This window comes from Anas platyrhynchos, chromosome Z (assembly GCF_047663525.1).
Source record: "Anas platyrhynchos isolate ZD024472 breed Pekin duck chromosome Z, IASCAAS_PekinDuck_T2T, whole genome shotgun sequence".
Classification (NCBI taxonomy): domain Eukaryota; kingdom Metazoa; phylum Chordata; class Aves; order Anseriformes; family Anatidae; genus Anas; species Anas platyrhynchos.
In genome coordinates this window covers 36,474,435-36,497,233 of record NC_092621.1, presented here as the reverse complement: position 1 = coordinate 36,497,233, position 22,799 = coordinate 36,474,435, and the positions used below count along the sequence as shown (strand labels likewise).

General features: G+C 39.9%; 1 protein-coding gene across 6 annotated transcripts in view; it reads right to left on the bottom strand.

Annotated features, from left to right (window-relative positions):
• The window catches only part of ADAMTSL1 (ADAMTS like 1), a 487,860-nt gene that overhangs the window by 150,245 nt on the left and 314,816 nt on the right, over positions 1–22,799 (bottom strand). For 5 of the 6 annotated variants that reach the window (XM_072030863.1, XM_038170180.2, XM_072030865.1 and 2 more), the window contains 2 exons: positions 22,593–22,638; positions 11,157–11,393 (listed from right to left, as the gene is read on the bottom strand). In XM_072030863.1, the coding sequence (XP_071886964.1) occupies positions 11,157–11,393; positions 22,593–22,638 (283 nt within the window). The remainder of the gene's footprint in view (positions 1–11,156; positions 11,394–22,592; positions 22,639–22,799) is intronic. The other variant, XM_072030866.1, reaches the window with a different exon arrangement.

The window sequence follows — 22,799 nt, the reverse complement described above, 5'->3', positions numbered from 1 at the left end:
TATCTGTAACAAGGCTCCAAATAGATCTTTTTTTTTTTTTTTTTTTTTTAATTATTATTATTATTCTATTTTTTGTAAGCTCCTGGATTACAATGTGCTTTGCCTTGGCAAACGGATGTGCTCTGTATGCTGCTGGTCAAGTACACCATGCACAGTAGACAGTTTGTCTTCTTGGGAGTAACAGCAGGTATTGTTTCTGCTGAAAGACTAGAACAAAAAGCCTCTGCAATGGTGCCAATCTCTGTTGGATAACAAAGTGGAAAACTGATAGCTCAGGGCTGGGGAGTGAAGTTCTAATAATGCAAATGCAGATTCCTTCACACAATAAACATATCCCCATTTCCTTGCCACTCTCTGCCACAAAAATGTTGTTACCTGGCATGATAATAGCAATTTAAGCATTTGACAATTACATTTCTGAGTCATTAGGTTCTCCATCCCGCTCATTTATGTGTGTTGGAACAATGTCATGTCAAAGCTACTTCTTTCATCTCAGAACAATGATACTTATCAGCAACAAAGCAAAATTCAGGTTTGCTATCCACATAACTTGAGATAGATGAGGATGAGAGTATTAAACACGAGGCTCAAGCAGCAGTTCAAGCTGTTCAGACTGACACAGCTCAAAAGTACCTGACTGTCAGAAATCAAGGATTCAGTACTTTTTGAAATGCTTGGTTCCCCAGAAAACATCTAGGTTTCAATGTAGTGATATAGCATAAACTCACTTTAGGATAGAATAAAACTTGTGGTTAAAAGTTAGCAAGGACAAAGTAAACGACATCTTGTTATCTGTAGACCTTTTGTTATGTTTAAGCATCTTGTTATTCGAAAACATCCCAGTATCTGTTAACCGTTAGTCAGGCTGAGACTTGAGATAACTTGAGTCAATTGTCTCGTCTTGCTAACTGAGACTTCCTGTTATCTGCCGACCCTCAGTTAAACTGAAAGCCAACTCAGCATTTTTACAGCTTGGAAAACAAAGGATTAAGCAAAGGTGAAAAATGCATTACGAGGAAGACCTACGGCCTTCCTCCCAAAGACCACTGCCCACATCCTGGAGACCCCGGCCCACAATTCTTGGAAGGCTTTGCGCAAGCGCAAGGACTGATAAGCTAATTAGCATACGAAGCGAGGGTAGGCGGGGTTAGGTAATGAATATGTATGGTGCTAATTGAATATTCATTGTTTCGCTGTATAAATATGAGATATTTTGTCACTTCGAACATGCACGATAGGCGGAAGGATCCCCCGTGCATCCAGCGCTGCAATAAAGAATAGACCACTTAAGAAAATTTCGGATTTGATCTTTAAATCAGTAGTCCCCCAAAAGATGGATTACTTTTGAGTACTTATGTTCAGGAGTTTTGTGCAGACATAAGAAACTGCAAAGTAGTTTTAAGCATCAGGCCAAAAAGCTGGGCTAAGCTAAAAGACAACTTAGAATTGATCCTGTTGTAATACCTTCTGCATGTCTGGGGAAAAATAGCCACCTTTTTGCCTAAATAAAACAGTTATCTTTACACCTTTTGTACTTTTTCTTCTAGAGTTTTTGTAGCTAAGAAAAGAAAAAAAAAAAAAAGCAACAAAAAGGAACCAGAAATAACTGAATGACAGAAGACCGAAATCCCAGCAACATTTAATTATCTACACATTTTCCCCCCAATGCTTTCTTTTGCTTTAACCTGACTTCTGTCACAGTCTTGGCAGAAGAAAAATATCATTAGTGGAAGGTGTCATGGGGGACTGAATGCCTCTAAAAATGAATACACGCTGATACAAACACAAATGATGCCTGTTTGCAGAGAATTAATGGCACAAAGGCCACCATTTCTCTATTCTGCCATCAAATGGGCAAATGATTGGTATTTTCAGTACTCTTCTACGAATGTAAAACAGCAAAACAGGTAAGAACAACTTTTTGGAAATTTATCCCTCTGAGAGTTTTCAGAGTCAGATAATATGCCAAATTAAAGTACAGGAAAATGGGATATTTTCAAAGGAAGAACCTGATGACCTGTGTTAATGGTAGCAAGCATGGATGAGAATAGTCATTAAAATTAGAGCAATTAGAATTGTAGGGTGGAAGAAACACAAGCTATTTTCTTCCAGGGCTTCAGTCAGGACAGGATAGAATCCTGGCCTTCTCCTTCCTCAAATCTAAAGTTGACTTGAAATGCTTGAGGAGAGCATGCAAAACAATTGAGTCACAAGCTAAGGTCTAACTAGGAACAGTCTGGGGCTCATGGGCCAATTTCTCCAGCTGTGCCCCAAGTGCGTCCCAAAGGAAGACATCCATGAACCTTTAAAAGCCTGCTGAAGTGCCTTTCTAATCCACGTTCTTTAAAATCCATATTTTAGTAGTAAGCAGGTTTATTGTGTCAGTGAATACAACATCCATGTACCAAACATGCTACCGTGTTAAGTGATACCCTCATCCTGATTAGCTGTGTATTGAGAGGTTGAGCCAGAAACAGGAAAGAATCCATAAAACAACACTCTGTATTTGGAAAGGGAGAAAGAATCACAGAATCACAGAATCACAGAATCACAGAATTTCTAGGTTGGAAGAGACCTCAAGATCATCGAGTCCAACCTCTAACCTAACATGAACAGTCCCCACTAAACCATATCCCTAAGATCTACATCTAAACGTCTTTTAAAGACTTCCAGGGATGCTGACTCCACCACTTCCCTGAGAAGCCCATTCCAATGCCTAACAACACTTTCGGTAAAGAAGTTCTTCCTAACATCCAACCTAAAACTCCCCTGGCGCAACCTAAGCCCATTCCCCCTCATCCTGTCACCAGGCACATGGGAGAACAGGCCAACCCCCACCTCACTACAGCCTCCTTTAAGGTACCTGTAGAGAGCAATAAGGTCGCCCCTGAGCCTCCTTTTCTCCAGGCTGAACAAGCCCAGCTCCCTCAGCTGCTCCTCGTAGGACTTGTTCTCCAGGCCCCTCACCAGCTTCGTTGCCCTTCTCTGGACGTGCTCAAGCACCTCGATGTCCTTCTTGTAGCGAGGGGCCCAAAACTGAACACAGTACTCAAGGTGTGGCCTCACCAGAGCCGAGTACAGGGGGACAATCACCTCCCTAGCCCTGCTGGCCACACTGCTTCTGATACCAGCCAGGATGCTCTTGGTCTTCTTGGCCACCTGAGCACACTGCTGGCTCATATTCAGCCGACTATCCACCATCACTCCCAGGTCCTTCTCTGCCAAGCAGTTTTCCAACCACTCATCTCCCAGCCTGTAGCTCTGCTTGGCGTTATTGTGCCCCAGGTGCAGGACCCGGCACTTGGCCTTGTTGAACTTCATGCAGTTGACCTCAGCCCATCGGTCCAGCCTATTCAGATCCTCCTGCAGAGCCTTCCTACCCTCGAGCAGATCAACACACGCACCTAGCTTGGTATCATCTGCAAACTTACTGAGGGTACACTCAATGCCCTCGTCCAGATCACTGATGAAGATATTAAAGAGGACCGGTCCCAGCACTGAGCCCTGGGGAACGCCACTAGTGACTGGCCTCCAACTGGACTTGACTCCATTTACCACAACTCTTTGGGCCCGGCTATCCAGCCAGTTTCCAACCCAACGAAGCGTGTGCCAGTCCAAGCCAAGAGCAGCCAGTTTCTTGAGGAGAATGCTGTGGGAGACGGTGTCAAATGCCTTGCTGAAGTTAAGGTAGACCACATCCACAGCCTTTCCCTCGTCCACCCAGAGTGTCACTTTGTCATAGAAAGAGATCAGGTTCGTCAAGCAGGACCTGCCTTTCATAAACCCATGCTGACTGGGCCTGATCGCCTGCTTGCCCTGCAAGTGCTGCATGATGACTCTCAAGAGAATCTGCTCCATGAGCTTCCCTGGTACTGAGGTCAAACTGACAGGCCTGTAGTTTCCCAGGTCAGCCCTCTGGCCCTTCTTGTAGATGGGCATCATGTTTGCTAGCCACCAGTCAACTGGGACCTCCCCTGATAGCCAGGACTGCTGATAAATGATGGATAGTGGCTTGGCCAGCTCCTCTGCCAGTTTTCTCAGTACCCTTGGGTGGATGCCATCCGGCCCCTTTGACTTGTGCACATCCAAGTGCCATACCAAGTCACCAACCAGTTCTTTGTGGATAGTGAGGGCCACATCCTGCTCCCCATCCCCTTCTACCAGCTCAGGGTACTGGGTATCCAGAGAACAACCGGTATTGCCGCTAAAGACTGAGGCGAAGAAGGCATTAAGCACGTCCACCTTTTCCTCATCTCTTGTAACTAAGTTTCCCCCCTCATCCAGTAAAGGATGGAGATTCTCCTTAGTCCTCCTTTTTGTGTTGATGTATTTATAAAAATGTTTTTTGTTATCTTTAACGGCAGTAGCCAGATTGAGCTCCAGATGAGCTTTGGCCTTCCTAATTTTGTCTCTGCACAGCCTCGCAACATCCTTATAGTCCTCCCTTGTGGCCTGCCCACTTTTCCAAAGATTATAAACCCTCTTTTTTCTCCTGAGGTCAAGCCACAATTCTTTGTTGAGCCAGGCTGGTCTTCTTCCCCGCCAGCTCGTCTTTGGGCATGTGGGGACAGACTGTTCCTGCGCCATTAAGATTTCCCTCTTGAAGAGCGCCCAGCCTTCCTGGACTCCTCAGCCCTTCAGAACCACCTCCCAAGGGACTCTACCAACCAGTGTCCTGAGCAGTCAGCCCTCCGGAAGTCCAATCCAGCGGTTTTACTGGTCCCCTTCCTGGCCTCGCCAAGAATAGAAAGAGAAACTGTAAATCCCTAAATCATGAGTTACTCTGAAGATTGACAGGCAATATAGCACAGTTATTACTTAAAGCAGAGCACGTCACTGTTCTGACATTAAACACCTGCAGCCACTGTCTCTGATGTAAAAATTTAGAACCATAAGCATACACATACATGTATATACATAACAATACAAGCTTTTATATATAAAGAACATAACAATGTGGTAAATATACAGTGGGAAAAACCATTTAACAAAACATCACTGCAGAATAACCTGCAAAAGAGGATGAGGGAAAAGATAGGTGTGTAACTTTCATACTCTTGCATATACAGTAGTAGAACTGCTGTTTTGCATTTTTGTAGGGCTGATTTTGGCCCATTTAGGGACCTAGTTGACAGGTCCTTTAGGAAGTAGTTCTAAAGGGCAGAAGGACCCAGGAAGACTAGACATTTTTCAAGAATGAAACCTTAAAGGCACATGAGCAGGCTGTTCCTATGTTCTGAAAGATATGCTAGCAGGGAAGAAAAGCTTCTGGAACTTGAGAAAAGGAAAAAAAAAAAAAAAAACACAAACAAAACAAACAAAACAAACAAAACAAAACAAAACAAAAAAAAGGAGTCTATGAAGAAGAGGCAGGCAATTCAGGAGGACTATAAAGATGCTGTGAGGTTATACAGGAAGGAAATGAGAAGGGCCAAAGCCCAGCTAGAGCTTAACTTGTCCACTACAATAAAAGGCAATAAAAATATAACTACATAAAAGAGAAGGAGGACTAAAGAGAATCTCCATCCTTTATTGGATACAGGGGGGCAACAGAATGGCAAGGGATGAGAAAAAGGCTGAGTTACTTAATGCCTTCTTTGCCTCAGTTTTTATTAGCAAGACTAATTCTTCTCAGGGTACTCAGTCCACAGAGCAGGAAGACAGAGGCAAGGGGCACAATACAGCCACTATGATCCAGGGCAAAATGATTAGCAATCTACTGGACCACTTGGACACCCACAAATATATGCAGCTAGATAGGATCCTCTCAAGGCTGCTGAAGAAGCTGGCAGAAGTGTCTGACAAACCATTTAAAAAAATTTAGCAGAGTCCTGGCTGACTGGAGAGGTCCCAGTTGACTGGAGGTTGGTGAATGCAGCACCCATCTACAAGGAGAGGAAATACTATAGGCCCATCAGTATGACCTTGGTGCCAGGGAAGGTCACGAAGCAGATCATCTTGAGTGCCATCACATAGCACATACAGAACAACCAGGTGATCAGACACAGTCAGCGGGGGCTTATAAAGGGTGGATCCTGCCTGACTAACCTGATATCCTTCCATGACAAGATCACCTGCTTAATGGAGAAGGGAAAGTCTGTGTAAACAAAGATTTTGTTTACCTGGACTTCAGAAAAGCAATTGATACTGTTTCTCACAGCCCTTTCCAGGAGAAAGTGTCTGCTCTTGTTTTGGACAAATGTACAGTTCACTGGGCAAAAACATGTCCAAATGGCTAGGCCCAAAAGGTTGTTGTGAATGGAGTTAAATCTGGTTGGTGGGCAGTCACAACCTGTGATCTCCAGGTCTCAGTATTCTAGCCAGATTTGTTTAACATTTTAATCAATGACGTGGATGAGGGGATTGAATGCACCCTCAGTAAGTTGCAGATGACACCAAGATGGGCAGGAGAGTTGATCTGCTTGAGTATGAAGACTGCACAAGGATTTGGACAGGCTGGACGGATGGGTTGAATCCTTCCACATGACATTCAGGAAGGCTAAATGCTGGGTCCTGTGCTGGGCTCACAACAGCCCCATGCAGCCATATAGCCTTGATGAAGAGTGGCTGGGTAGCTGCCCAGCAGAAAAAGACCTGGAGGTGCTGGTCAACAGCTGGCTGAACATGAGCCAGCAGTGTGTCCAGGTGGCCAAGAAGGCCAACAGCATTGTAGCTTTTGTCATAAACAGTGCAGCCAGCAGGATTAAGAAAGTAATAGTCTCTCCATACCCAGTACTGGTGACTATTGTGTTCAGTTTTGGGCCCTTCACTACATGAAGGACATTGAGTTGCTTGGGCATGCACAAAGAAGATCAACAAAGCTGGTGAAGGAGCTAAAAACACATGTGCTATAAGGAGCAGCTAATGATGAGTAATGTCAAAATAGTAAGAATTAGTACTTAAGACTAATATTAGAGTGTTTTTTGTTTGTTTGTTTGTTTTGTTTTGTTTTGTTTTGAGAAGTAGATGAAAAAACATACAAAATGGACTTCTGGCAAAATATTCTTAATCCAGTGCACTCACTGCCTCAGTTTGAGATGAACTATAGCTCTGGAAGTACAAATTTGTTTTGTTGGCTGCAATTCCATTGCAATATTGACTTCAAAACAAGCAATACTTTTTGTTATTTCAAGCCATGGTATTTTATTAAATAATCTTTCCTAATGTATTTATTTATTTTTCAGTCAGTGTTTTTCAGCCAGTGTCCATAGCATCCTGGTGTCCATAGACTGATCGCTTTTACTACAGGTACTTATCAGAGTTTGTGAAAGGTAAATAAGGGGGCAGTAATCCTGCTATCTGATGACTTCGCTATTCATCTTAACAGGAAAAAGTCTTGTAAATCAGTCAATCAATCAGAGAAGATTATAAACTACCACTAGTACTATATGGTGATTGATCTGTAAATACAACAAATAAATACTACCATAAATATCAGACATTAAGATAAGATTTTATGAGATGACATCTCTCTTTAACTAACAACCTCCAAAATGAAAAGAATGCAATGGAGTGTATCAAGTTTACACAGCAAAGGCCCGTTAGCAGGGGGGCTGCAGCAGAATCCAGCAGCTGCCCTGTGTCAGATCAGATCCAGCTCCAGACGGCTCCAAAGAGACTTGCCATTGGCCAGAGCCCACGCAGGAGCAGGGGGTCTGGGGGGAGCTGCCGCCCACCCGTGGGGGACCCGTGCTGGAGCAGTTTGCTCCTGGGGGATGGATGGATGGACCCCATGGTACGGAGCCATGTGGGAGCAGTGCCTGAGGAGCTGGTGCCTGTGGGCAGCCCCCGCAGGCTCAGTTCGGGAAGGACGGCATCCCGTGGGAGGGACCCCACAGAGAGCAGGGGCAGAGAGGGACTGTGAAAGAGTGTCGGAGACAAAGCAACAGAGAATGACGGCAGCCCCCATTCCCCGTTCCCCTGCACCGCTTGGGAGGAGCAGGTAGAAGGGCGTATACAGGGTAAAGGTTTTTAGTTTGCATTTAGTTTTTCAGTGCTCTATTCTGTTAGTAATAGACAGTGAATTGCATTAATCTTTCTGATCTGAGTCTGTTTTGCCCATGATGATAATTGGTGAGCTATCTTCCTGTCCTTATCTCAACCCTTGAGCCTTTTCTGTAGTATTTTCTCCCATTTTTTCTTTGAGGAGGGGGAGTGAGAGAGCGGTTATGGGGGAGTTCAACTGTTGAGATGGGTAAAACCACCAGATGGAGAAAGATGGATAGTTCTGAAAGAAGAAACAAGTGTGCTTTTTCCAGCCCCATTCTTTTCAAAGTAGCAAACTTCCCTGAAGGCCTCCTCAGGAATGACCAGCTTTTGTATTTTTGTGTCTAATCCTGCTATTAGAGTTATAATATGTTTCATTCTGCCATTCCAGTATAAACAGAAAATAATTTAACAAGCTTTAATAACAACAGCAACAACAACTGTAGTGGCAGCAATAATAACAAACATACAATTAGTAAGAGAGTTGATTTTTCAATAGCAGAATAATCTATTACTAATGTTAAATTATTCCTGGTTTAAACTGAAATAAAAGAAGGCAAAAATTTGCCCCTTTATTTTGATTCTTTAGAGAATTTTAAAGGAGTCAGTAGGTCTTATACACCTGCATGTGTAAGAAAGCAGTCAGCTTTTAACAAAACCCAGGCATACATCAAATCAATTTTTATGGATTTTTACTAAGCACCATATTCCTAAATGTTGCTATTAATTGCAGCATAATTCTTTTTTTTTAAAAAAAAAAAAAAAAAAAAGTTTTTGCAAGCAAATTTATGCTATCGTTCAGATACAGCGGTTACAAGTTTTGCATTTGGTGGGAGAGCTTACTTAGTCACGTCCCTGTAGGGAATGTTAGATAAAAGGGAATGTTCTAGTAATAGACATTTTTAAAGTTTAACATTTTAATATTAAAATGCTGTAAGTTTGCGAGGGCTATCATGAGTTTTCATGGTGAAGGAATGCTGTTGTCTTGTTCTGTGGCTAAAATGTTAAAAGCAAGACCTCAGATGGCACACTTCACTGAGGTTCATATTACAGGGAGAAAAAAAAAAAGAGAGAGAGAGAGAGAGGGAGAGAGAGAGAGACAATTAAGTGAAAAGAGTAAGTTCCTATGAGAAAGGAGGGGACACAGAGATCCTGTGTGGACTGGGAAACTGCTGAATTATCACTTTTCCAATCCCCGTGAATCTGGGCTCCTTGGGCTGGGAAGGAGGAATGCAGAGCAGAAGTACCATGCCACATGTGTAAATATAAGAGACTTCCCAGACTGCAAGCACCTGATCAGTGAATGTGGCTTCAGGGAAGTACTCATCTACATCAGGTGTAGTTTTGGCTACAATACTGATGGGAGCTGTTCTTTGGAAACACTGTATAGCACCTAGCTGCCTGGCAAATCATTTAATAAATAACATAATCATCCTGATCTGGTGGCACACAGCCACACACAGATTCTGCCATTAATACTGGAGACAGTAGAAGCCTTGGATAACCCTTGATCACCTGAGAAAGCAAAGACTGATATTCTTGCTCTTCCTTGCCAGAGTTAACAAAAGGAATATTTGTGGAATTCAGACAATCAGAAGACAAAAATTAAATTGAAAGTGAACCAACTATGAAGATTATGATAACAGGAAGAACAAGTGAAAATGATCAGGAAAATAGAGAAAGACAGAAACAAAAATGGAATGCTTCCCCTTCAGCAGAATCAGAGAGAGAAAACCAAGGAGTCTGGTTTGTGGAAGGGAAATGTTAGAAGAAACTGGATAACAGGAAAGAGATTTTGTTTTCATTAGTAAAAATCCCAGAATTTTTATGGTTACTGGTGATTGGGTTACAGGTCTTTCAGAGCATACATAACCATGCTCCTCACAATCCAGTGCTGCATCCTGATCAGGGTTTTTCTAGAGCCCGAAGTATGAAAGTGTGAGGGAATAGAGAGCTGCACTAACACTTCAGCTTGAGTGAATAATCAAGGGAAAACACACAGCAAGAAATATGGAAGGCAGTCACAGGGACATGGCAGGGAAGGACACAATCCACAACCAAGCAAAGTTGTCAGATCAGAGAGTATAAAAAATGTGATGGTAGAGAACAGAACAGATGAACTGTCAGTCAAAGAAAAGGGAAAGAAGTCCATGCATTTAACAAATTACAGTATGATTTTAGTGATCACCATATAAGGCTGGCTCTTCATCAGAATGCAGTATAATAAAATCAATGAAATATGACAGAAAATTTGGTAGAAAATCAAAGAGAAAAAAAAGCAGGGGAGAAAACTTCCTAAGGTACATAATGTGACTGAAAATACATAGAAAGCCAACAATGTATAAAATCTACTTAGATTTGAAGGAAACTGGACATTGAAACATGAACCCAAACTTTGCCTTATCTAATATTGAAGTGTGCTTGGTGCTAACAGAGATGGCACAAATGTACTCCCATCCATTAGCCTGTAGCCTATAAGCAGCTCAAGCAAATAAAGTTTGATGTAGATAGGTTCAAAATAACAGTAATATATATATAAATGCAATACATAAATAAAAGGTAATAGAAATGCAACTCAGTGAAATGAAGAAGACAAATTAGGATGTCAATAAATTGGCTGAATTTAGACGTGAATTCTAGACTTGAATTTAAGGGTTAAAAAGTCTTACTTTTAACAAATGGAGAAACTGAGGCCCAAAGAGGTGTAGCAGCTTGCTCGGTTATGTTACAAACAACTGGTAGATTTTCCAGTTTTGTACTTCATCCACCACTATGTGGTTTGTGACTTATAGGGAGCAATAATCCTCAAAGACAACATAATTTTCTAGACTTGGAAAGCTTTTGCAAAGCAAAATAAAAAGCTAAACTTATTTTTTTAGGATACTATCAAACTTGATCTACTACTGCAGCTAACTACAAAACAGTTCAAAACCTGAGATAACATTCCTCCAAAAAACCTAAAGATACTGTATAAGTGAGAAAATAACTTTTGCTCATTGATTTTGTATACCTCTTCCAAACAAGACAACAGTAAAGAGAACAAGATTATGAAAACAGATGACTAAAAAGAACCCTAAATGGTACACATATGGAGAAGAAGAGAACATGTAAGAGAGAACTGAGGTAAGAAATCATCAACAAAGGTGGCAGAGTACGGCTTCTCTCCTTACTTGGCACAAGCCGCTGATGCACATGTCCAGGGATTCAGTGTAGCACCGGGTCCCATCCAGAACCTTCGGTGCCAGTTCTACAACCAAAGCTGCCCCTCTGGCCTGGCACTTCAGCGAGCACGGGTTGTCAGGATCATTAGAGACAGGAAGCCACTCATAAAACTGCCCCTGGTACTTGACATCATTGTGTGCCGAGCACTGTTGAGCACGAAAATCACCTGCTTCTGGAGGGCAGTCCTGCAGAAAAGGAGGAGAAAAAGGTCAGTGAGTCTACTTGTGATGAATGATCACCGTGTTGTGTAGCTGGCCGAACTTCACAGTGACCAGATGTACCCAAATTTTCTGTTTAGAATATTTCAGACTGAAATAGAAGAGACAGCTACAGCTACATATTTCAACATATACATTCAACATATACATTCAAAGTATAATTATGCCTTCTTTTCTTCTTTCCCCAGAATTACTGAAAAAACATCAAGACCACGTGTAAGTATGCAGGAGACACAAGAAACACACTTTATGTATCTTAACCACAGAACCTGTCAGTCCTCAAATGCTCTTACAAAATTTTTTCCACTTGTGCACAAATGTGCATATTTGTGTGAGCACAGCCATCCTGCCAACCAACTTTTCCTGTTTGAAGAAAAAGAAAACAAACAAACAAACAAAACTGGGTTCAGTTATGTGTTTAAATTTTCTTCACTGTTGTTTTCCCCTGTGGCTTAAATTGGTTAGTATGGAAACAGAAATAAGAAAAATGTAATACATATTTATATTTTTCAATCTATTAGAGGCAAAGATTTTATAACTCACATAATTAGAAAATTATGATTTTACTGTGCTTTGCTAATCCTTTAGGAGGTTTGCGAGACATATAATCTGACTCTGTACCCAGTACTCTGATATAAAAAAACAAAGATCACTCATAGTCTCAAGTCTTTTGTTAATTACTCTTCTTGAGATTAGAAAGTTACTTTTTTTCTATCCCACAGATACTTTCTTGCTGTCATTTAACACTGAAAACCATGAGTTAACCTCTCAAGAGAACAAGAAAAACTTCAAAATCATGAGACTTCAAGCAAAATAAACATGAGCTCTTTTTATCTCCCTTCCAGTTTTTGATCCTTAAAGCCTGATATTTTCAAGTTTTCCTGTGCAAGCAACCACAAAGATTCATCTTTTTTTTTGTTGTTGTTGTTTTGTTTTGTTTTTTGTTTTAGAAGTAACTTGAATTTCTTATAAAATTACAGGAATACAGGAGCTAAGGTTTAGGAGAAACATCCACCATCATGAGAATTATGACAAAACAGCAAGTACTGGAAATACAGCTGCCTCAGATTATTAAGGCCCCACAGTCCTCCATCTTGCAGTCATAAGGAAATCTGCTCCACACTGGCATCTGGTCAAATACCAGATGAAATGAATACCTGCAATACCTTTGGTTGAGGATCATAACATTTATTTAGGGAGAAGTACTAATGTTGATTACATAGTTGAAGGAGGGGGTTTTTACATATATACAACCAGATAATGTCCTTATAGGTTTTCCGTTTTGTCTGTTTGTCCTCAAAATAACTACCTCCTCCTGTAGAAATTCTGGTGTTATTAATGACAAACTAATTCACATATGATCTATCGTCCCAGCTAGGAAAATTTTGCTGCTATTTAGGCAAAATAACTCCTCTGAGGTTTAAATGGCCACTTCTGTTTCTCAGACCTTTTTCTACATCTTCATTCACTAGCTCTTTCCTGCTCCTTTAGACAGGATTTAGAGGTTTGCATTATTTTGTATTAAGAAAACCTCTTTTAACAATCAAGCTTTCAAATTTGCTTTTGAAGAAAACTGGCAGAATCTTGGCTATAAATTCATCATTTGTATACTCTTGGCACAAACCCAGGATAATGAATCTGGCCCGTCATTCACTGTGTAGTGGCAATGTGGTTACGCCCATTATGCTTGAATGTTGAATGATGTTAGATCACACCACTCCAAACATTTCTTACAGTGAACTATACACACATACAAGCCATGGCCATAAGCCACAGATTTTCAGTTAATTTGCTTTGTACCATGAGAGCAAATTTTCAGTTAGTTTGCTCTCTATTTGAATGTGATGCAGCCTAAATATGATGGGTCAAGCTCCAGGCACAGTTCTGGTGTTTAAGTACAAGGAGGTAGTGCTCTTGCTACAAAAGGTTAAATGGATTAAGAAGAAGAAAAGGATTTGGGCCAAATCTTGCTGTAGAAAAATATGTATCAAATACTGATAATGTAGAGCTCATCCACTCTCTTTGGAAGTCAATACTGAAAGTCCAAGCTCATAACTGGAATCTTACTGTGGGAGGACTTAAACAACATACAACTTGTCTCTTCATAACTTGTGGATGATATATATCTTTTTGAAGATAAAAGGTTGATTTTATTTGTTTGATTTTAAAATCTCCAGAAACAAACAAACGAACAAACAAACAAACAACAACAATCGGGCATTCAGGCCTTTTTTGTGATCTAGGCAAACTGTTAATACAGGAAAAACTTGGACAATAGCAGAGAGTGAAGAGAGCAGATTATGTGGGAATTTCATTATTCCTCCATAGTAATCTAAAAGAGCATAGTAGAGAAAAGGGGTCTTTCTGTTCTGATTTTAAACAGATGATGAACAAGACAGTTACCACTTGACCCAAGATCTACTTTAGCTCTATTTTCACCAAAGAAGGGACAAGCAAAGAGGAACACTGTGGCCTTATTTTCTGCCAAAAAATCTTCTGATGCATGCCCTTCCCTGAATTTTTCTGTCCATAAGCAAATACAGTCAGGTCTCTTTGCCTGGCTTATGCTTGTTGCAGAGAGCCAAGCCAACTCTCTTGTTTGTTTCAAGTTTGGCTCTACCTTTGAAACTTCCTGGCTTGCAATAACTTTATTTTTTACCAAGACAGCAAGGCCCTTTAGAACACACAACATACAGAGCTCATAACCCTGCTTTGTAAAGGATTCAATGCTATATTTGTTGTGTCGGATTTTATTTTTAAATCAAAGAAATAAAAAATGTACGGTCAATGTAACAAACTTTCAGGACACTGCAGGTGATCAGGACCAATGTTAAATACTTCCACTCTTTGATATAATGATCAAAATAAAACAATGGATTTAAATAACAGAGCTTGTATTTAAAAAAGTTTACATGTGAAACCTGAAGCCATTCAAGGAATTCATTCAAGCAGTCACAAAGACAGACATCCATACTTATCCTGGCACACAGATACGAAAAAAGGACACAGCCTGACCCACCACTTTTCTCCTACCGAAATCCTAAATGTTGAATCCTAGGTCTGCCTAAAGACCTTGAAGATCCCCTTCTCTCAAAGGGAAATTTCCTTCCAGTTAGGAAAGCACACGTACTTGCACCTACACCCATAACACCTGAATAGCCTCTGCAATGTTCTTTATAACAAAATGGTCAAGTTAAGAAAAGTTGCAACCCAAAAGTATTACCATCATTAGACACAGGTCACTTAGACTGAAAAAGCAGAAAATGTACCGAGATTGGTACTTTCTATTAATTTGTTGTCTGTGTTTTCATTGGCTTTTAAAACTCACTATTTATTGTTTGTATTACATGTCAGTGATGATCAGTGGGGAGCCTTGTTCAATCATATAATGGTAGACAGACAGAAGCTCACAGCTTACAAATGAGTATTCTAGTTGCTGAAATAGATAAGGCAAAGCCAACGTTTTATTTCATATTGGTTCAAACTGTAAATTGCTATTTTCTTCTAAACACTTCTCGCATCTTTAGATAATAGCTTTTGCCTGTTTGAGTGCCCAATTTGTGCAGTGTTGGCTCCTGGTGAGGAGAAACTATAGAGTCTGATTTGACAAAGTCTTTTCCACAAAGTCTTTTCCATTTTTAAAATTCAGACATCTTTCAGCATGTGTCTGGGGGTTGGTGGAAGGGGATCCTTTACAGCTGCCAGCTAGCACTGCTTCATTAGCTTGAGTGAAGTTGTATTTTCCTCTGCCAAGAGTCTGATCCTGGAAGCTATCTAACAGCATGTAGTTTTTCTACCTGTACAACAGAGACAAAAAAAAGGTGTGCCTACCTGTTGAACCATCCAGAAGTTACAGGCCAAGTTAGACTGGCAATGAGCCTGAAGTATCCTTATCTTTGTATGGGTTATGTTTTTCTGCAAGGTATTTCACTGAATATATCTTCATGGCCTATGTTTGGCTTGGAACTTGTGCCAGCACTGTTGTCTGGCCACAAAAGCACTAACAGTTATGCTTCAGGCTACTCTAATTTGGTGCTATATTCAAACCTTACAGTTTTTGCTTTCATTTTGAAAATATCTGTGGGCACCTGTGGACATGAGGAACTGCTGCAATTGCACTCCTTGAAGAATCAGCAAGATCTTATAAACTTGAGAGTCTTGTATAAGTCCATTTTCTTCAAGCATCCTATCCATTATCACAGAATCACAAAATTGTCTAGGTTGGAAGAAACCTCAAGATCATCGAGTCCAACCTCTGACCTAACACTAACAAGTCCTCCACTAAACCATATCTCTAAGTTCAACATCTAAACGTCTTTTAAAGACCTCCAGGGATGGTGACTCAACCACTTCCCTGGGCAGCCCATTCCAATGCCTCACAACCCTTTCGGTAAAGTAGTTCTTTGTAATACCCAAACTAAACCTCCCCTGGCACAACTTTAGCCCATTCCCCCTCATTCTGTCACCAGGCACATGGGAGAACAGGCCAACCCCCACCTCACTACAGCCTCCTTTAAGATATCTATAGAGAGTAATAAGGTCACCCCTGAGCCTCCTTTTATTCAGGCTGAACAAACCCAGCTCCCTCATCTGCTCCTCGTAGGACTTGTTCTTCAGGCCCCTCACCAACTTCATTGCCCTTCTGTGGACGTGCTCAAGTACCTTGATGTCCTTCTTGTAGAGACGGGCCCATAACTGAACACAGTACTCAAGGTGCGACCTCGCACCTCGAGTGAAGAGGAAACGATTTTCCAACTCTGAGTTGCAACTGGCTGTGATGACCTTTAGTGTGTGAAGGCTCATGGGATATTTGTGAAACACTTAGCCTGTGCTTATGCCTATAATCTTTCTTCATCCTATCAAGGCAAGATTTCTTCTACCACAAGCAAAATACATATTATCTTGAAGATGATCAGAAATCTCTTTGAAGTATGAAACCTATTTTATAAACAAACAGAAGAGTTTCATCTTCACCTCTTAGACACTTAATCCTGGACATATTACTGTGGCTTTCCTCACATGCATTTGGTTCCTCACATACAAAAAAAATTTTTTTCAAGTTGACCTTCTATTTGACCCTATTGTAATTCATAAAGTCCATGGAATTTTGCCATGTTTGAATGCCATTCAATAAAATTTCTATTAGTCAACAAACCAGTGGAAAAGATAAGATGAAACCCAGATGTCCCTTGATGGTGATAGGTATGATTAGATTTCATCGGACAAAAGTGGGTCAGGCTTTTAAAAGTTTACTTAGTGAGTGAAATGTGGAAGATCATATCTAAGCTGTGATAGGTGGAAGCAGTTGAGGAACCTTCAAACAGTTTACAGTATGTGTGCTTGTATATTTGCAGAGGCCAAGAATGATTTACTATACCTGGAGCTTTTCCTCTGTGCAAAAAATGACTAATAACTGTGCACATTCTGTGCAGCATCTGACAGAACAGCTTATTGAACCAGTTCCATGAAATATGCACTGTGTTTCAGCGGCACCAATTTCTTTACTGAGTAAGAAATCCTGAAGTCTTCCAGTAGGGGTTTGCACAAGACTGAATGAGAACTTCAGATGCAAGTGCAAAGATTTAAGAGATCTATGGATTTAACAGCAACTCCACTCAACTTTGAAGACTTGTTGAGTGCCCTGCTTGGATTAAGTTTCTTATAACCAAGTTTTTCATTAATCTGCTCCTGTGAACTTTAAATAATTTAGGCACATCCCTAACTGCTTAGATCAAGTGTGGCTCAAACTACAGCTTTCTCTGACAATCCCAAGACAAGGCAACATCTGACAGGACAATATGTGAGAAATAATATGAACAAAGTAAATGAGGGAATATCAGCAGATGCTTCTACTCTGTATTAAATAAACATGTACTGGAGATGAAACAGTCAGCGTAGAATCTATCCAAACCTCCAAGAGTATTTGTCATTAGAAATTATTATAAAATCAATTCTTAATAATGTATGTATATAATTTCAAATATGTTTCAATTTTTATCTAATAATTTAATATGCGTTTTTCATATAAATCTATTTTTTTGTTTGTTCAAACCTTTTAAACACTAAATGAAAGTGTTTAAAATTTATTATAATCAGAAATAGCAAATTTAGATGTGTGAATTATCTACATGTAACAAAATCTTGAAGTGCCACTGTGATGGAAGTGATCCTGGCTTACAAAGACTCTTGATGTTCTTGATAGCAGTGATTTTGTTGTTGTTGTTATTGTTGTTCTGTTTTTTAGAAGTCATGGACTCACGGGTCTATTTGCTAAGAAGATATACTGAGAAGTCAAAGCTGACATCACTAACAACTTCTTTTTTTTTGCAATACAGAGAAATACTTGCTAGACAACACACAATAACACAGAGGTTTAAAAGAGCACCCACTCAAAAATAGGATAGCGGCCATTAAAATCCAACATTTTGAAGAACAGATTGTAGTCACAATAAATGACATGAGTTTGAAAGAATTTCTACTGAAAAAGCAAACTGTCATTAGGCAAATCTGGTGTTAATAAGGAGATATATGTAGTGCTTCTAGTTGCTTCCCCCTTCCCGCCCGCCCACCTTCCCTCCCACCCCCCCGGAATAAGAAAGAAAAGTCTTTTACACTGAAGATTACTTCATACAGTATATCTACCCATTAGAGGGTAGAAAAATTAAATTCTGCTAACCATTTGTGTATATCTGAAAAAAATCTGCCTTGTAATGGTGCTTTTCATACTCACAAGTCAATGCTTCTAGAAGCAACTATGCACTTATTTGGAAGTTTAGGCGTAATGGTTTCCAACAGGTTAGGCTTTGGTACGTGGCAAGAATGTAGTTTCTTCTGCAAAAAGTGATATGGACAATATAGGTACTGGTGTGTACAAAAAGCAGCATGAGATAATAAGAAACAGTCATGGAAGTAGCTTGTCTGAATGCAAGCCAGAAAATGGGGGATGCCACCAGAGTTGGTATTTTATATGAGTGAAGTATGTAAGTGAAAAAAAAAAAAAAAAGAAAAAAAAAAAAAGAGTTGAAGGTGTTATTTGCAAGTTTTGATGATCTGATTAATGGGATCTACCATCCACAGATTCTATCTTAGACTTAATGGAACCTCTTAACAGAAGCTCTTTCTGTGTAGAAAGAGCTAGTACTCTTGTGCAACTTGCGGCATTGTCTGTTTTCATGTCAAACAGCAAAATCTCAAAAGCAGCTTTATTTGTAGTTTTTATCATCCTGTTGGCAGGTATAAGTAAATAAGAAAAGCAGATTCCTACAGGAATCAAGTGTCAGTCTCATGCACCTCAAGTTTCTCCTGATTTTATATAGGCAGCAGTGAAATAAGAGGAAATTGGAAAAAAAAAAAAAAAAAAAACAACACAGAAGAATGGGCTGATAATTGCAGAGAAAGGGGAGGAAGATGTTACACAGTTCAGCAAACCTTCTTCAGAAAGATTTTTCATGTAAAAGGAGCTAAAAAAAAAAACAATCAAAATAGTGCAGTGGCAGTAGGAGTGAGAAAGGGCAAATGAGGTAGCATGATAGCCTGGTACAGAAGTTGGAGAGAACTTGGCAACTGAGAACATGCCTAGAAGAAGGAACAGGGAGCATGCTAGCTTGAAGAAAAACCTAGTCAAAAAATCCTACTCACAGTTTGGAAATATTTTTGTTTATTTTGCATAAGATTTAATACAGCAACACAGACAGATACAAAGCATGCTTTCATTGCATTTGGAGTAATTTTCTGAAGAAAAACAAATGACTACTTCCCTCCCCCCATGATTACATTCTAAAATGGCTGGAAACATACTTGGAGTCAATATGAATAGCAAGAAGAAAAAAGACTGATGCAATTCAACCCTAAATCATCTTCAGATTCCCTCATTCTTTCTTTGACTATTTACACATGTGGCTTCATATCCATAACTCTTCTACTTTCTGATCAACACCAGGCAATGCAAGTGGTGAACATATTGGATTGGATTAATTCTTGTAAGGACTGCTCAGAAGCTTTATAAACAGCAGTATCAGTCTCTCTTACAGTCAGTGTTATTCAAAAAGGTTCAGCATCCCCAGGCCAATGAAGAAATAGATATGCCATTCTCTCCCCTTGCCTTTCTTTTCTCTATCTCATTCTATTCTTTTAACACTATTTAATTTCATGATGAATTAAAACCAGCTGTAGCAAAATCTTGCTAATGATAGTACCTACAAAAATGTGTTCATTGCCAGTTTCCAAGACATATTCTTCCCATTCTCCAGTTTCATCTCTGAAATATTTTGCCTTTAGTATATGTGACTACCCATCCTTTCCTGTAAGAGGACAGTCATATAAACAAAAGCATATCAATTCACAAAAAGATGTTTTGTAGAAAATAAAAAGACCAATTCTCTTATGAACAATAACTACAGTGCTCAAGCTATACACCAGCTAATGGCAATGAAAGTTTGTATTTCAGGACTCTCTGATTTCCACAGAAATCAAAAAGGAATTTTTCCACAACACATGATAGCGAGCTTCATTTGGAGTGGTAGGAGTTTACTCTCATTTTCCTTGAACACAACAGGCTGTCAGCCAAGACACTGAGTCTGGCAGTTCCCTCCTCCTGATTTTCAGTGTCTTTGTGGATGAAATCTTAAAAGGGAAATTCTGAGTAAACAAAAATATGCACACTACAGTGTGTATTTTTCAGAGCAGAATTCTGTGATGAGCCATGGGGTTAATTAAATATTTCCACAACCTAATTGTGTGTGTGTGTGTATCCTGTGATTTTGGAGACAAAAATGCCATTAAAAAGAAAGTTTATGATTGTTTGCATTACTCTGAAAGAGTACACCGTTCAGTAATGGTTTCGGTTTCTACTGGTGCTGCACAAGGTATTTCAAAGTGGCACCCAGCCCCAGAAACACCCCTGCTGTGGCAGGATCCTACCCCATATTCTGTTGATAATCATGATGGCAGTGCGATTACAGTGACAGATAATAGGAATAGTGGTGCACACTATCTCAGATTAATAAAGATGGTGAATGGAATGCCATAACATCTGAATCAAAGACTTAGTGTACTATAAAAATAAATAGAAAATGTTTTCCACTGAGATCAGATATCTGCAAAGCAAATATAGCCAAATACCTTCCTTTTTACACAAAGCCATATTTGAAAGGCCTTGTCAAAGTCTGATGTAGTCAGTAGCTTTAGGATTGTTTGATTTATTGCTAGTTTTGCAAGTTTACTAATAAGAAACAAATGAAAGCTTATTTGATCTTTGTGTTAAGGAAAAGAGATCATGGCAGCACAATGCATTTTTTGCTCCCTCCAATAAAAAGGGTTAAAATTACACATGTAATCCTGGGTCTTCATCACTCAATGGCAAAACTCTCACTGACTTTAACATAGTAAAGCGCTTTCAGGGCTTCAGTTTGGATTACTTGGTGTTAAAAATTGAGTGAGTTCTGAAGCTGGATGCCTCAGTGCTATGTTGAGAAGTCTGGAGCCTGTATTGTCAAATACAAGGTATGTTAAGGAATTGCCTGACAAAACTGTGCAAGGATTTATTTTGGAGGAAAACTGTCCAGGTCCACAGTTGCAAAACAGAACCTAAAGCTAAAAATAACATTAAAACCTAAGCTAAAAATAACATTAAAAAAAAAAAAAAGAGAGAAAAAAAAAAGAAAAGTTCTTTGTCTTGCAAAGTTAAGCTCAGTGGTTACAGAACAAAGGTTGCAACAGAGGAAAAATGCCAGGGTCTTATCAGGATGATCCAGGAACAACTAATGGCAGCGGAGTGGTATGCTGGTACCTTTCACTGCATGAGACTGCTCGGCAGGAGGGGAAGCAGACTGTCACAATACACAGCAATGCAAAAACAGAAACAAAGCTGATGGGTCTAATTTTAGCCCAATTAGCTTTCAACATTATCTCGCTACTCCTTCCCCCCCCCCCCCCCCCCCCACACACACACACACACACATCCTCCTCCCTTTCTTTATCATATTACAGAGGGCTATAGCATGCAACCATGCAGCTTAAGTGACACAAATTAACCTTCCCATTCCTTCCAAGGTCATAGTGTAGCCTAAGTGCCTCACAGCTGGAAATCAGACTGTTAATCAGTCAGCAGACCTATTTATTGACTGTTCCAGTTGTTGTTAGTGAAGCAGATGTCTAGATTGATGGGTGATTTCAGTGACCCAAAGCATACAACCAGAACTGATTTCAGAGGCAGAAGTGTGAGAAATTCACTGCATGGGAGACTGTAACTCAGTCTGAGGCAAGCGATTTTTTTCATTGTGGTCTACTGAAGAGAATATAAGCCAAATATGAGGGAACATATATGTGTATATTTTTTTAAACTTAAACTTTTTAACTTTTTTTCAGACAAAGCACCTATTGAAAGGCTTCTGAATATGTCCCTATCAGGCATGAGAAAGCTTGGCCCAGAGCATGTTTGATTTCATTTTCCATTTACTGGTAAAACTGACATTGCTCCATGTAATTTGAGAGCTTTCACAATTCTTGGCACCCAATAAGACTTTCCATATGAAAGTCTTTATTTCCATTTTCATCAGTGAAAACACACTTTCACTTTGGTGAGTACAGAAGCTGAAGTTTCTTATTTTATTCCAGTGAAATCTACATTCACTGTAGGAAAACAAACAAACAAACAAAAAACAAACAGCAAAAGCATTTGGAAAGTCTGCAGCACTAGTGCAGGCTATCTAAAACTGCTTTTTCTAAGACATACAACAAAATTACAGTGCTGGGAGAGGGGAGAGCACAAGTGAATAGCAACACATATCTCTTACTAACTTGTCTTCAATCCTTAACATTTAATCCTCCAGCCTGACAGACGGACCAATGTGAACCAGAGAGCTACCAAAGTAACATGAGTAGTCTTTGAATCTGCTGTGAGGTTATAAAGAGCAGCTCTGAAATTTCATTGACAGATTACGTAGAAAGGTTGTGACTGAAATGCCATCCAGTTTTAACGCCATGCAGTGCCATCATCGCTCCATTCTCTCAAGAAATCAATAATGATTTGCCAGAGGTCCTGTGATATGAAGGCAGTTGAAACAGCTATAGTGTTCCCATTATCACACAAGCAAATTATTTTATCTTATATAGGCATGACTGTCATATGTGATGATTTGTGTTATATCAAAGCTATACTTCACTTACCACATTGCTGCACGTCCTGTATCGGATGTTTCGCCCTTCACAGGTCCTGCGTCCAAAAATTAAAAACAAACCCAAAAATATTAATGGCTGAATACAACAAGCAAGAACACAATGTTTATGCACCAGCATTTTTCCAATGAGAATCTCAAACCACCAAGCCCCCCACCAACTCCTTCCCAAAGTAAAGGCCTCTATGTACCTAAGCGG